This window comes from Haliotis rubra, unplaced genomic scaffold, assembly GCF_003918875.1.
Source record: "Haliotis rubra isolate DU_JTF1 unplaced genomic scaffold, ASM391887v1 Scf615, whole genome shotgun sequence".
NCBI classification, from domain to species: Eukaryota; Metazoa; Mollusca; class Gastropoda; order Lepetellida; family Haliotidae; genus Haliotis; species Haliotis rubra.
Genome location: NW_025767319.1, coordinates 542,735 through 558,427, shown reverse-complemented (window position 1 = coordinate 558,427; position 15,693 = coordinate 542,735). Strand labels below are relative to the sequence as shown.

Genomic DNA, 15,693 nt, shown 5'->3' with positions numbered 1-15,693 from the left:
TACGATCCAGCTGATGGGTCCACGGTATCCTCCAGAACCATACCTCACCAACAGCAACAATATGGATTCAGACATCATAGATGACAATGAGGAACCAATGAGCTATCCACAACTTGACAGCAATAATGCAGAGTCAACAAGCAACCCAGGATCAATCACCTAAAGGTAAGGAAGTCAATTCAAAAACTAAGGCAGGAAATCCAAGGAATCCTAATCAAGAGAAGAAAGGAATTCAGGAAAGCTCAGCAGGACCAAGTACAACTGTTCCAAACAAGAAACAAGAGCCCCCAGGTCCAAGTAACCCCACCAAGAAGAAGGAAATACAAACAAGGGAAAAAGAGGACTGAACAGCAAACATCATCAGCCAAAGTCAAGGCCACAATCAGGATCAAGTCAGGTTCAACAACCAGCACAACAACCAGCGTCAAGCAATGGCGCCAAGGTTTTTCAATCTGATGACATTCACTCAATTCTTGCTTCCAAGAGGCGAACAACAAAATATACTACAGGGTGAAATGGACAGATCCAGAAAGAGGAAACACATGGGAATATGGCAGCACCATTCCGGACTCAATTCGAAGAAATTTCATGTCAAGAAAAATATATTAGGAAAGCGAATGGCGACCCACTGAAAAATCACAAATTCTTTAACCAAAGAGAGTCAGCACAAGACAATCAATCAGTCAATGTGCTGTCAAAGAATTTCAAACAGCAATCGACCACTATGGAACCAGAATTAGGCGTCGAACCATATCCAATGGTACCAAGGCACCTACGAGAATCGATAAAGGCGTAAAGAGAATTGTGGGCATAGAAATAGTTCAAGGAGACTGCTATGTCAAGGTCTTGTATAGCTCACGACAAAAATGATCCTCGTGTCCAAACAACTTATTTTGAATCTGTTCCTCCCCAACTCATACAAGAGTACATCAATGACAGCTGGAATGATCTCTGTAAGTGGTTCGAAACTAACGACCCTGGAGATGAGATTGATCAGATGTATATCCAATCTATGAATCAGGCGTACAACATTACCTAATGGCATGTACACATTTGAATACTGTGTATCACTACGAATGTCACAGACCCGACATACCATATCAATATTCACTCGATATTTACCTGTGGTGCCAGATAGCCATATACCTGCAAAAGGTACAAGGTCTCCTCAATAAACTGCACTGTTAAGCTCTAGGTAGGTAATTTTGTGTCAAGTCATTTCACATTGTGTTACCTGATGACACTAGTTGTGAACAAATGGCATCAGCCTGATCATCTGAGTTATTTGCATCACAACAACTTTTGAGCATTGATCTGATCAACCAATCTCAAAAGCAAAGTGAACTTATACAAACTTAGCCAGCCTTAAACAAACCTTGAAATAAATCGGCTTGATGGAATAATATATACAGCAGCGCGAAGCGAAGCGAAATAAGCCGTACCGGTGAACAAACTTAACCAATGCTGAAATGGAAGCAAAAATAAGCACTGCACAAACAATAATGTGCAAAATGCTGTAAACCAAAAGTCAGCCAAAGCGTACAGGCTGAGCTGAATTACAATGAACCAAAACTGGTGAAGTAAGCTCAGACTGATAAATCAAGGTAAACCTAAACCTAAAATCAAATAAAATAAAACAAAATAAAAAAAATCCTAAACAAATTAAGATGTTTAAAGACTAACACAATCAATCAAATTAACAAGGTTTGCCTAACAAATGGTTCTTAACACAATATGTATATGTATGGATTCAATGAACTAATGCACTTGTTAAAAGCACAAGCACATGTATATATATTTGCTCATACATGACATTTATGTGTTTATCACCCCATGTATGCGTTGTATTAACTGCCCATGCATTATTCCAGGTCATGACTTCCAATACATAAAAGTCACCTCTTACAATGCACTAATAGACAATTTATTTGCGGGAAAAGTATCTTTATGTGCATTATTCCGCACAAACCAAAATAGTTACATGTATATTGTTGGCAGCAAGCTAACTCTCTTTTGTTTTGAATTTTTCATGTAAATCATCTGTCTGCATGGGATAATGGAGAAGTCAACTCCAAAATCAGGATGTGGAACCATCACAAGGCCTCCTGGAAACATAAGAACCAGTACACAGAGCCATGACAAGCCCGATTCCACATCCAGGCGACCAGATGACAGCAGAAGGAACTTGTGCCCCAGTACCAAAGAGACAATCTAATTACCATTTACTATTCTACCATTGTCCATCAACTAAGTTTATACCATTGTCCATCTAAGAAATTTTTTTTATTGTCCAAGTTTGGGGACCAAACTTTTTCGAACAGTGGGGAAGTTATCATGGGATAACAATTCATACAAAAATTCATTATTCATTATTACCACTACAAGCAATATATTAGGATTCAGATATTAGGAAAATATAAATATAGAATATTAGTAATAGCTTAGAGAAAGACTCCAGTCAAAAGTTGTAAAACTCATCTCACAGACATACTATTGAAAAGGTATAAATCACGGCTACACAATTTCACAGATATCCAAGATAAAATCCTAGCCTAAGGTATTGAGGACTCAAGCTGTTAGCAACCCTTTCAGTAATTCAGAGTTATGACCAGACGATTAAATGCATCTATTGTAATCCAAGCACCTGTAATTGACACATCAGATTAGGCTCATTGAGATCTAGCCCAGGGTAAGCATCAAGCATCCAGTAAAAGTGCCATCGAGATTAGTGCCAGTTAAACTAGGATTAACAAGGATTAAGAGTGATTGCCCTGTCTGGTCATTGGAAGGACCACCCCATTTAGTATATTCTGTATTTGATAGGCTAATGTAGGTTACACCCATTTTTGTATCAGTCAACCAATCATAATCTCTTTATTGTTTTAATTGTAGATAAAATGTCTCTATCTTCATTTGTCCATGAGTAGGGTTTAGACTCCCAACACAGGTCAGCTCTAGCCCTCAGCCCAGAGGGTTGTACCGACTCTCTGTGGCCACCCCATGTTACTCCGTTCTTGTAAATAAAATTGTGATTAGCTTCTTGTGACTTCGGACTCTTTTGCTGAGTTAATTCCCCCAAGCAGACCAGCACGCCAGTTAGATAAGGTGTTTCACCGGAACCATCACTTGGACCCAAGACCCTTATCATAATAGTGGATAACAATTCATATAAAATTCATTATTCATTATTACCACTACAAGCAATATATTAGGATTCAGATATTAGGAAAATATAAATATAGAATATTAGTAATAGCTTAGAGAAAGACTCCAGTCAAAAGTTGTAAAACTCATCTCACAGACATACTATTGAAAAAGGTATAAATTACGGCTACACAATTTCACAGATATCCAAGATAAAATCCTAGCCTAAGGTATTGAGGACTCAAGCTGTTAGCAACCCTTTCAGTAATTCAGAGTTATGACCAGACGATTAAATGCATCTATTGTAATCCAAGCACCTGTAATTGACACATCAGATTAGGCTCATTGAGATCTAGCCCAGGTAAGCATCAAGCATCCAGTAAAAGTGCCATCGAGATTAGTGCCAGTTAAACTAGGATTAACAAGGATTAAGAGTGATTGCCCTGTCTGGTCATTGAAGGACCCACCCCATTTAGTATATTCTGTATTTGATAGGCTAATGTAGGTTACACCCATTTTTTTGTATCAGTCAACCAATCATAATCTCTTTATTGTTTTAATTGTAGATAAAATGTCTCTATCTTCATTTGTCCATGAGTAGGGTTTAGACTCCCAACACAGGTCAGCTCTAGCCCTCAGCCCAGAGGGTTGTACCGACTCTCTGTGGCCACCCCATGTTACTCCGTTCTTGTAAATAAAATTGTGATTAGCTTCTTGTGACTTCGGACTCTTTTGCTGAGTTAATTCCCCCAAGCAGACCAGCACGCCAGTTAGATAAGGTGTTTCACCGGAACCATCACTTGGACCCAAGACCCTTATCATAATAGCAACATGGCTTTGTGATTAGCCCAGTCGGGATTTGTGCTGACTGTAGCAGGGCTCTGTGTTGAGTACAGCAGGGGTTATTGTTCATTACAGCAGAGGTTATATGTGTAAAATACTGCCGGGACTTCAGGACAGTGGGGATTTGTGGAGCTTTGTGCAGTAGGGGCATACCTGACTCTCATGAAAGGATTTATAAGCATCTCTTCTCCAATTGTGGATGGCACTGTTGCTTCACGCTTGGCTCTCTGATTCTGTAACGGAGAGATGACTGGTTTCAAAAGGGGTCAGATATGTCCCCTGGTTCCAACACTGGTTCCAACTACCGTTACATACCATTACAGTCTTAAAACCAGCCCCACTACAGTCATAAAACCAGCCCCACTACAGTCACATACCAGCCCCACTGCAGGTGCATACCAGCCCCACTACAGGTACATACCAGCCCCACTACAGGTACATACCAGCCCCACTACAGTCACATACCAGCCCCACTACAGGTACATACCAGCCCCACCACAGTCACATACCAGCCCCACTACAGTCACATACCAGCCCCACTGCAGGTGCCTACCAGCCCCACCACAGTCACATACCAGCCCCACTACAGGTACATACCAGCCCCACTACAGGTGCATACCAGCCCCACTACAGGTACATACCAGCCCAACTACAGTCACATACCAGCCCCACTACAGGTACATACCAGCCCCACTACAGGTGCATACCAGCCCCACCACAGTCACATACCAGCCCCACTACAGGTACATACCAGCCCCACTACAGGTACATACCAGCCCCACTGGAGGTGCATACCAGCCCCACTACAGGTACATACCAGCCCCACTGCAGGTGCATACCAGCCCCACTACAGGTGCATACCAGACCCAACTATTTGCATACCAGACCCAACTATTTGCATACCAGACCCAACTATTTGCATACCAGTCCTAATTACAGCTGTATACCAGTCCTAACTACAATAACATACCAGTCCCAGCTGAAGTTGCACATCACACCCACCTAAACACACAATCCCCACTGTTTCAGCGACCTACCTGAGCCCAGGCCAGCCTGCTTGCCACTGCCTCACTTGCTGGTTCCACATGGGCGGCATACTTCAGATTCGACACTGTGTACTCATGGCCACAGTACACCTTCTGTAATCACATAGGGAGTCAAACGGTACTTGTGTCATTTTGTGCAAGGATTAACTCGAGTTCGTCTTCTGGAATCAATTATGAAAGAATCCAAACTTGTTTGTAGTTTCATTCTGATTCAGTAGTGTTACAGGATATCTGTGCTGCTCAGGTGGCGGAAGATAGTATGATATGGAAATAGGTCACTCACTGTTTCCTGTGGCAGTACAGACAAGGTCTTTATCAAGGCCTTGTGCATCTGCTCTGCTGTCCCTTCAAAGAATTTCCCACAGCCACCTTGGAACAGTGTGTCCCCTACAACAACAACATCATATTTCACACCATCTCCGACAGCTTGAATGGAACATGCTCTACAGCAACATCTCCAGAAAGTTTGACTACAGAAACAACATCTCCATACACAAACAACATGTCCATGGAATAGTTTGACCCTACACAAAGACAACATTTCCATAGAACAGTTTGACCCCGTACACAAACAACATGTCCATGGAATAGTTTGACCCCTACAAAGACAACATGCCCATGGAACAGTTTGACCCCTACACAAACAACATCTCAATGGAATAGTTTGACCCCCTACAAAGACAACATCTCAATGGAACAGTTTGACCCCTACACAAACAACATCTCCATGGAATAGTTTGACCCCTACACAAACAACATCTCCATGGAACAGTTTGACCCCTACACAAACAACATCTCCATGGAATAGTTTGACCCCTACACAAACAACATCTCCATGGAACAGTTTGACCCCCTACACAAACAACATGTCCATGGAACAGTTTGACCCCTACACAAACATCATCTCCATGGAACAGTTTGACACAAAACAACATCTCCATGGAACAGTTTGACCCCCTACACAACATCTCCATGGAACAGTTTGACCCCTACACAAACAACATCTCCATGGAATAGTTTGACCCCTACACAAACAACATCTCCATGGAACAGTTTGACCCCTACACAAACACAATATCTCCATGGAACAGTTTGACCCCTACACAAACAACATCTCCATGGAATAGTTTGACCCCTACACAAACAACATCTCCATGGAATAGTTTGACCCCTACACAAACAACATCTCCATGGAATAGTTTGACCCTACACAAACAACATCTCCATGGAATAGTTTGACCCCCTACACAAACAACATGTCCATGGAACAGTTTGACCCCCTACAAAAATACAAACAACATCTCCATGGAACAGTTTGACCCCTACACAAACAACATCTCCATGGAATAGTTTGACCCTACTACAACATCTCCATGGAATAGTTTGACCCCTACAAATACAACATCTCCATGGAACAGTTTGACCCCCTACACAAACAACATCTCCATGGAATAGTTTGACCCCCTACACAAACAACATCTCCATGGAATAGTTTGACCCCTACACAAACAACATCTCCATGGAATAGTTTGACCCCTACACAAACAACATCTCCATGGAATAGTTTGACCCCTACACAAACAACATCTCCATGGAATAGTTTGACCCCTACACAAACAACATCTCCATGGAATAGTTTGACCCTACACAAACAACAACATCTCCATGGAATAGTTTGACCCCTACACAAACAACATCTCCATGGAATAGTTTGACCCCTACACAAACAACATCTCCATGGAATAGTTTGACCCCTACACAAACAACATCTCCATGGAATAGTTTGACCCCTACACAAACAACATCTCCATGGAATAGTTTGACCCCACAAACTACATCTCCATGGAAAACAACCCCTATCTCCATGGAATAGTTTGACCCCTACACAAACAACATCTCCATGGAATAGTTTGACCCCTACACAAACAACATCTCCATGGAATAGTTTGACCCCTACACAAACAACATGTCCATGGAATAGTTTGACCCCTACACAAACAGCATCTCCATGGAATAGTTTGACCCCTACACAAACAACATCTCCATGGAATAGTTTGACCCCTACACAAACAACATCTCCATGGAATAGTTTGACCCTACACAAACAACATCTCCATGGAACAGTTTGACCCCTACACAAACAACATCTCCATGGAATAGTTTGACCCCTACACAAACAACATCTCCATGGAATAGTTTGACCCCTACACAAACAACATCTCCATGGAATAGTTTGACCCCTACACAAACAACATCTCCATGGAATAGTTTGACCCCTACACAAACAACATCTCCATGGAACAGTTTGACCCCTACACAAACAACATCTCCATGGAATAGTTTGACCCCCTACACAAACAACAACATCTCCATGGAATAGTTTGACCCCTACACAAACAACATCTCCATGGAATAGTTTGACCCCTACACAAACAACATCATGGAACAGTTTGACCCCTACACAAACAACATCTCCATGGAATAGTTTGACCCCTACACAAACAACATCACACTAGAACAGTTTGACTCCCTACACAAACAACATCACACTAGAACAGTGTGACTCCCTACACAAACAACATCACACTAGAACAGTGTGACTCCCTACACAAACAACATCACACTAGAACAGTGTGACTCCCCTACACAAACAACATCACACTAGAACAGTGTGACTCCCTACACAAGAAACACATCACACTAGAACAGTGTGACTCCTACACAAACAACATCACACTAGAACAGTGTGACTCCTACACAAACAACATCACACTAGAACAGTATGACCCTACACAAACTAGGAACATCTCATGGAATAGTTTGACCCATACACAAACAACATCTCCATGGAATAGTTTGACCCTACACAAAAATCAGTGTGACTCCCTACACAAACAACATCTCCCAAGAACAGTTTGACCCCTACACAAACATTACCCAGGTTAGCCTATTTTAAGAAAAGTGTCGATATATCCATAATGTGAAATTTGACCTCCTACTTATTCTGTTTGATTTGAAGGAAAATACAGATATACTGACCATGTGTTTGATTTATTGTTGCTTAGGTAAAGTGTTGAAAAGAACCCTTGATTTTCTTAAAGCAACAGCCAACAAGATCTGTTCAATACCAAGTTGATGTTCTACCATGAACTAGTTAATGTAGACATTTCTACTTCTGGAGCTCAGTGGGCTTGATCTAATAAATGTATGTCCAATAATTCTTGTGTACTTAAATTTCTGCTTGATGTCACTACATTACACTTTATTATTGTTATTACACTTTATAATTGTTGTTGGTGTGGATTGATGTACATGTGAATGAGACTCACGTTAGAGCAGGGCTCCAGATAAAGGAGCTGTATCGGCATATGTAATGGATAAAAATATGCCTGCGATCACGGTAGGAAATAGTTTAAAAGCGTGAGCAGATCACAGCACCACAGCAATGGTGTAGGGTCTTAGAGTCATTTACAGGCGTATTTATCTGAAAATTGTTTGTTTTATTGTGTATTCACCTGTTTACACAAGAGTAGCAATGTTGTGGTGCATATATGAAACGAAACACAAGATTACTGACACTCCATTAAATTCCATTCAGTACTCTTAAGGTTTTCCAGTACTCCTGTATTGACAAAATAATAAGGAGTACGTACTCCTGATGCTGAAAAATTATCTGGAGCCCTGTTAGAGTTATATCTAAAGACAACATGGTCCTTAACTGCGTTGACTGCCTATCAAGGGTATACTTTCGTGAGTATCAATTCTGGCAGAATTTGCCACTCACGAGTTATCTCATAGCTACATCAGTGGTATTTTAAAACAAGTTTCACATGTTGGCAAAATAGCCACAAAAATAATCGATCTCCCTGGCATTCATTGTTACTGCCAGGAGGCGATTTCTTAATGCATCCATGCCTTTAATCATGCTAATATGAATCCTCCTAATAGTAATAGCATGCATAACAATGGCTTCAGGAACTCATTAACAGTGCTTGTGCTTTCTAGAGTTGTCTGTATATCTTTTTCATTTTTATTATTACTATCATACTAACATTTTTCTTATTTGTTCCAAGCTGTACCCTGGGTTGTCAGGTCTTATCAGTAACAGTGACTTGGAAATGTTACATAAATTAAAACAAACAAACACAGTTCACTTGCTTGACATCTAACCATCATGGACAAGCTGGACTACAGACACAGACCTGTGAAAACTGCAGGGGCTTCTCCCTCCTTCCCAGTCACAAGATAGCAGATGTGGCCAGACGTGTGGCATGGCGTAAACAGGCACCTCACTTTCAAACTGCCGATCTGCAATGATGTTGCAGCCAGTCAATGATTATACAATTCAGGCAGTGACGGTGTAGTCAGTCAGTCAATGATTATACAATTCAGGCAGTGACGGTGTAGCCAGTCAGTCAATGATTATACAATTCAGGCAGTGACGGTGTAGCCAGTCAGTCAATGATTATACAATTCATACAATGACGTTGTAGTCAGTCAATGATTATACAATTCATACAATGACATTGTAGTCAGTCAGTCAATTCACAATGGCCTGACAATTCTTGAGCAAGATGCAAAGTGAGAATGCAGAATTAAGCATTGATTTTTGTTCTCTATACCAGGCAACAAATTCTAAAATATTGTTTATCTAAATATCACCATGACGACATCTGAATTTATAGTCACACAAATCTGTGACATTACAAGTACCGAGCATGCTTTTCAGTGAAAAATGTAATTTTTCAAGTAAAATTGATATTTTTATACTTATCCTGACTCAAGTGTTTGGATAAGTTGAGGATGCTCATCCCCAAGTAAACAGGGCCGGTTGAATTTGATGTAACTTTTGTTCATGTGCAGCGCTGCCAAGTCGTCAAATATTTTGCTGCGGTTGGACGCCGGGCTGGCTATGAGTTTCATGAGTTTTTCTTCCTTGCTGGATCTGACTAGCTTCACGTTAACGCGTTTTCTCAAATTCTCCATCATCTTGCCGAACACTGAGTTGTTCATGAGCTTGTACAAGTTTTTCACCGAAATCGCTGGTGGCCAGCTTTAGTAAATCGTGTTCATTCTGATGTAGAGCTCCATCCACGGACTTTGATCGAACTTCGAGCACCCTGTGTATTTTGTGAGTTTCATTCCCAGCGACAAATTACAGCTGCAGGTTGCGATGGTGAAGCGATGTATTTTGTCTTGTTCATCAAGTTGGTGCACGAGATTTTCGGCGTTAGGCGGCTTATTGTTTCCCAGCAAGTTTAGCTGATATTCAGACATCAGTCGGGTTGACCGTCAATCGTTCGGGAGCTAAGCGGATAGCTGTTGTGCGATTAGTGTGTAGTTCTGCGGGATAGTCCAAGTCCACTTCGAGTACGTAGCCTTTGTTCGAATCCGGTGCGATGCTATTCACGTCAATATCGGTCGGGGAGACACATTCGAATCCCCCGGTGGGGAGATACTGACTCATGGCCCAGCTGTACAGGTTGTTGGCGTCGAGATAGAGGATGTGTTTGGTCGGTTTGCTCGAGTCGTGACCGGGAATGTACTTGTTGTTGGCTTTGGCGTACTGTTTGGTTGTCATGGAAATCCACCCTTGCAGACCTTTCTCCACGAACAGGTGCATGTCGTAATCCGTCAGTAGTTTCAGTTCCACGCCGGTCTTTTTCAACAAGGCATCGCAAGAGAGACTGGGGGATGAGAAATACCACACAGGGTCTAAGCCGTACTGTTTCGAGCACGTTTTTCTGAATATCTCGAACACGTCGGCCAGCAGCAGTACGTCTGTTTTCAAGTACAGGTCGTGGTAATCACCCAAATTCTTGCAGCCCAGTTTGTCCCACACGTTGAGGGCGTGCTCGTAATCGTCCTGTGAGATAGTCGAGTCGGTCAAGTTGCTGTAAAAGCGGTATATGGGAAGCAATCGCGTCTCGTCGAACTTGGACCAGTCGTCCATGTACTCATAGGGGTAGACGCCCTTCCTCAGCAGCAGAGGTCGAGTCTCGGCGTCGGTGTATCGATTGGTGATGTCGAAGTCCTTTCGGGTCGTTGGCGTTCACCAGACTGTCCAGAGACGACAGCAGGAACTGAACGCTGTCGATAAATCTCAGACCGTCTAAGGAGAACGAGATGTATTTTTCCATGTTGTTGGGGATGCACGTTATTTTGCCGTCGACTTTTGAGATGGCCTGCATGATCAAGTGGGAATCGTACCCGCGAAGATTGTGAAACACGACAGGGATTTTGATGGTTTTGGGATTGATTCTGAGCTTCAGGTTGCAGGCGTTGTGAGCGGCACTTCTGTACTTGCTGGTGACGTGGCAATGATCTCTCATGACATCCCCGTTCAGGGGTTCGTCGCACACGTGGCATTATCTAGCTCCTCGATGAACGAACTTGTCCCTCGACGTCATGCGCATGAGAGCAGGATCTGACAACTCTTCTCTGATTTTTCTCTCTTCCCGTTGTAAGAACTTGAGAAATGTTTCGGCCGCCCAGGGACCTCGGTAGATGACGGCAGCGTTCGTTCGTTCGTCCATCACATCGGACAACCATGTAACTGAACCCGCAAGCTTCGTGTGCCTGCATTTTGAGCGTGAAACTTTTGTCCGGGGACGGAGCGACGGTGTCGATGAGGGCTTCGAAGTCGGCGTAGATGACGTAAGGCATTTGATGTTTGTGGTTGACGAATTTCAAGACGTTGTTTTCAGTCGGCATGTCGATTCGGACAGCCGTCTGTCCCACGCCTCAGCAATCCTCCCAGTGTGTTTCCAGCAGGTCGGCTCGCGTGAAGCCGTGCAGGCACCGTTCAGAAAAGTGTTTTTTTCCGTCGTATTTCGAATGGTCGTGCAACAGTCGGCTCAGACTTTTAATCGCCATGTAGTGATGCACACAACGTCCCACATGGAGCTGATTTGGTGCACGATGGTTTTATTGCCTTCGTGTCCGAAGACGTTGACAGCAAAATTGTTTAGTTTTTCGAAATCGCGTCCAGTAGGAGATGGGCATTAAGCGTTCTACGCCCGTGAAGTCGAACCCGGATTCCTCGATCGACCGGATAGCTGGAAGCCTGCATACCTGCGGTTCGTGACGGATTGCCTGGCCGGTTCATACCTGGCGGCTATCATAGGGTTAACGATTGCCTTTTTATTTTTGTAGTATGGTGGCAGGTCCATGTACGTTCCGCCTTTGAACGGCACGTAGTTCGCCACGTCCAGGTAGACTGTGTCAATCTAGTCAACGACCCAGCCCGAACCCATGTGGGTGTAGCGTTCCAGGGATTCTCGTATTTTTTGCAACGAGGTGTCAGTGGACGCATCGACAGACTCGGGTTTCCTCAAACTGGAGTAACCGATCACTCTCCGTTTTTTGGCAATCTTTTTCAGTTCTCGAACAGTTGGCATTGTTGCTATATCCAGATGCGAAGTCATCTCTAATAGGGTTTTTTCAGATGCGAAGTCAAATCTCTAATAGGGTCTTTACACATGTGAAGTCAAATATCTAATAGGATTTTCATTCGTTGCTATATCAATGTGTGAAAACTTTTTCTAAATGAAAAATAATTATATTCAGATGCGAAGTCAAATCTCTAATAGGTTGTTCGCTAAATAGTTGAAAAATGGGCAGATAACTCTGTCAGCCTTCTTACTGACGAGTTTTTGAAAATGAATCACATGTAAACATATCACATTTTATTCTGAGCAGTCGGTTGCGTTCGTTGAGATAGTCTCTTTTTGTCAAGTAGATGAGATGACCTCGGACCCGCGTCCATCCATGGAGCCTTTAGCGGTGATAATGACATTTCACTCCTTTGCGCGCTTCAGGCGTGTAGTTGTGAAACCTCTTCGTATGGACATCATGTGTATACCGCAATAGTTGGTTGTGCATTTCCTGCCGCAGGTTTCGGTTTTGCCGAGAAACGCACGTACTTGCAGTTAAAAGGTGCACGCCTTCCCATCTTTATGTATATACACTTAAATATATTTTTAGTCTAATCAACACGGTCGCCGCTAGACCCAGTGCCACTAAAATTAGTTCCTGGTCTTTTTGTTCTGGGGGAGGAGTGTAAAACTGTGAGAGGGTGGGTTCATTGCCGATTCGTGACGTTTATGTTCCGCTTCCACTTTGACCACGTTTGACGTTCGTAATTTGGAGAAGAGATAATTGCTGCCCGAAAATGCAAGGGCGTTGATAATTGCACCACCGACCATCATGACGATAGTAGCCATTTTAAAAAGAAATATATTATGTGTTTTTTTAATATTTTCCGGTATGATTCCTTGTTTCACGAGAACATCCTTGGTGGCCATGGCCATCCCTAAGTCCATGATGAGCATGCCCATGTCCTGCACGGTGAAATCGAGTTTGATCATAGGCTGTTTGAGAACCATTTTCGTTAAGCGAGCGTAACCTATGGTTAGTCCGGCAACCACGACGGTGTGATATGCATCGTTAAGAAATGTTTTTCCTTCGGACGACATCGTGTGTGTATATATAAAATATATATATATTTATATATAAAATATATATATATTTTTTATAACATAACATGCAGATTTATTTCTAATTGTGATTGCGTCGTCTGCTATTGTGTTGGTGGTGGTGGTTGCTTGTTATTATTATATAGCAGCATAACGTCGACGACAACTACGCTTATTCCGTTGCCATGGCAGCAACAATCCATGGAGTATTATTATTATTATTATTTTTGTGGTGCTTGGCTAAACCACCTTTTCTACCGGCAGCGACTTTTTTAGGATTCTTGATGGTGGTGACTAGTCATATCGGTGTCGACGCTGCTTCCTCCTCCGTCGGCGTTGGCGTTTCCTCCTGTTACGCATCCATGTTGCATATTATAATCATTATTATTTTTTTCTTCTTTAAATTTACAGTGCTTTGCCGTGATGATCGCCGCTGTCACCGGAGCCAAAAACATGCCGTATCTGTGGTACAGCATGCAGCTGACGGCGCTCAAAGCGTGGTTGATGAACGGATCTTTCTCGATATCTTCCACAGGTAAAGTCGACTATCTGGCGGAATGGGAAGGAAGTACGACGCTACGCCGGCGTAGATCTGCGTTATGACCGACCCTATGGTTTTCGTCATTTTGGCGCCGAGTTTGGCTTCGTATCTCGCGTACAGCTTGTCGATTTTTTCGGTAAGCGCGCAACCAGTCCTGCAGACGAGTTCCAGGATCGATTTTGTGCACTCCCGGGTCCGTCATCACCCACGGTCTCTCCGTGTACGTCTTATTCACCCGTAAAGTCGGGCAGAGGATGACAATGTGGTCGAACACGTCGCGATAGTAACCTTCCAGCATGTCCAGCACGAATGCCGTCTTGCCACACCCCCGTCTGACCGCACACGATGGCGCAGTGGGGATAGCGAGGTAAATCAATAAATGGCTTGCACGAATCTTCCATTGTCTATATTGAGTTGCGCGTCCATGATCACGTACAAATATCTTGTCCCACTGCTGGTAAGCTCGCATGCCTTGGCTGAACAGCTGGTTGGGCTTGCTTCGACACTCACTTCCACTTTTGTGATCTCGGGATTCCAAGTGAGTTCGCTGTCTCTTCGAAACGGCTCGTATTCCGCCACGAGAACAATCAAGATGCCTTTCATCAATCGGCCAGCACGTTCACATGGTGACGATGACACCTCGTTCAGGCAAGGCGATGATCTGCTAAAAACAACCGTAAATGATTATTACGATGACCTGGAGCAAAAAGATAATATAGCTCCTCTTCATTGCGATCCTTCAAAGTTCGAACTCAATCATAAAGGGATACTGCGAGTGAAAGATGCTCCGGGCATCGATCTCATGCACTATCGTACGAGAAAACCTCTCGCTTTGTCCACACACTGGCCAGTCGCCACGGTGCCGACTTTATCTGTAACAAATTAAATACAACCAGCTATCGACAAAAAATAAGCAGGAAGTTCGATAAGGCTTTACGAGAAGTGAATGCTGAGCTCGATGCCTTGGCGAGTGCAGTCAGTCGAGATGATCTGAGAGATACATACCACAGCGCTCAAGGCGCGTCGAAAGACCTCGAAAAACTATTGACCCGATTGTGCGGAGCGAAAGTTTGCCGGGTTCAAATTTACCTTTCGGAACTCGCGAGGGGCTGGACAAGGCCATGCAAACCATTCGAGGATGCGCTTGTGGACAAGGTAGCCAAACTGGACCGCGCGATCGATGAGCATATCGGCTCCTGAAAAAAACTTCGGCCAGAAGCTGAGAGCGGCGACTTCAGTCGACGTCCGGATCGTGGAAAGATTACGCCAACTTGGAAGAGGAAAGATCGATTGGAAGTGGTGTCCTCCTTCGAAGAAAGAGCTTCGATCCCAAGATCAGCAGCGTCGCGTAAAACCATCGACCGAGTCTTGAGCGAGGGGCGCCACGTTCAATAACAGGATTAGAGCGTTGTTCTGGGAACAAAGGAATCACCATCGCATACGGCTTTGGGCTTTGGTCATAGCGCTGACGGGGAGGCACACCACCACCACCAAGCCCACAATGCTGGAGCGCCGTTAAGCGTCTGGCGCCAACCACCGGCCCACCGCGTCACGTTCAATCTGGCGACTCTGACATGAGTTAACCCTTTCGAAGTGTCCAGCATGAACATTTTCCAATCGTCCACGGATCCCTGCTCAAACC

The 15,693-nt window shown here is 43.5% G+C and overlaps 1 protein-coding gene across 3 annotated transcripts in view; it reads right to left on the bottom strand.

Annotated features, from left to right (window-relative positions):
* The window catches only part of LOC124256034 (hydroxyacylglutathione hydrolase, mitochondrial-like), a 44,201-nt gene that overhangs the window by 6,660 nt on the left and 21,848 nt on the right, over nucleotides 1–15,693 (bottom strand). For all 3 annotated transcript variants that reach the window (XM_046689962.1, XM_046689959.1, XM_046689960.1), the window contains exons 5-8: nucleotides 9,236–9,341; nucleotides 5,317–5,420; nucleotides 5,025–5,126; nucleotides 4,141–4,220 (exon numbers count right to left, since the gene is read on the bottom strand). In XM_046689962.1, coding sequence (XP_046545918.1) covers nucleotides 4,141–4,220; nucleotides 5,025–5,126; nucleotides 5,317–5,420; nucleotides 9,236–9,341 — 392 coding nt within the window. The remainder of the gene's footprint in view (nucleotides 1–4,140; nucleotides 4,221–5,024; nucleotides 5,127–5,316; nucleotides 5,421–9,235; nucleotides 9,342–15,693) is intronic.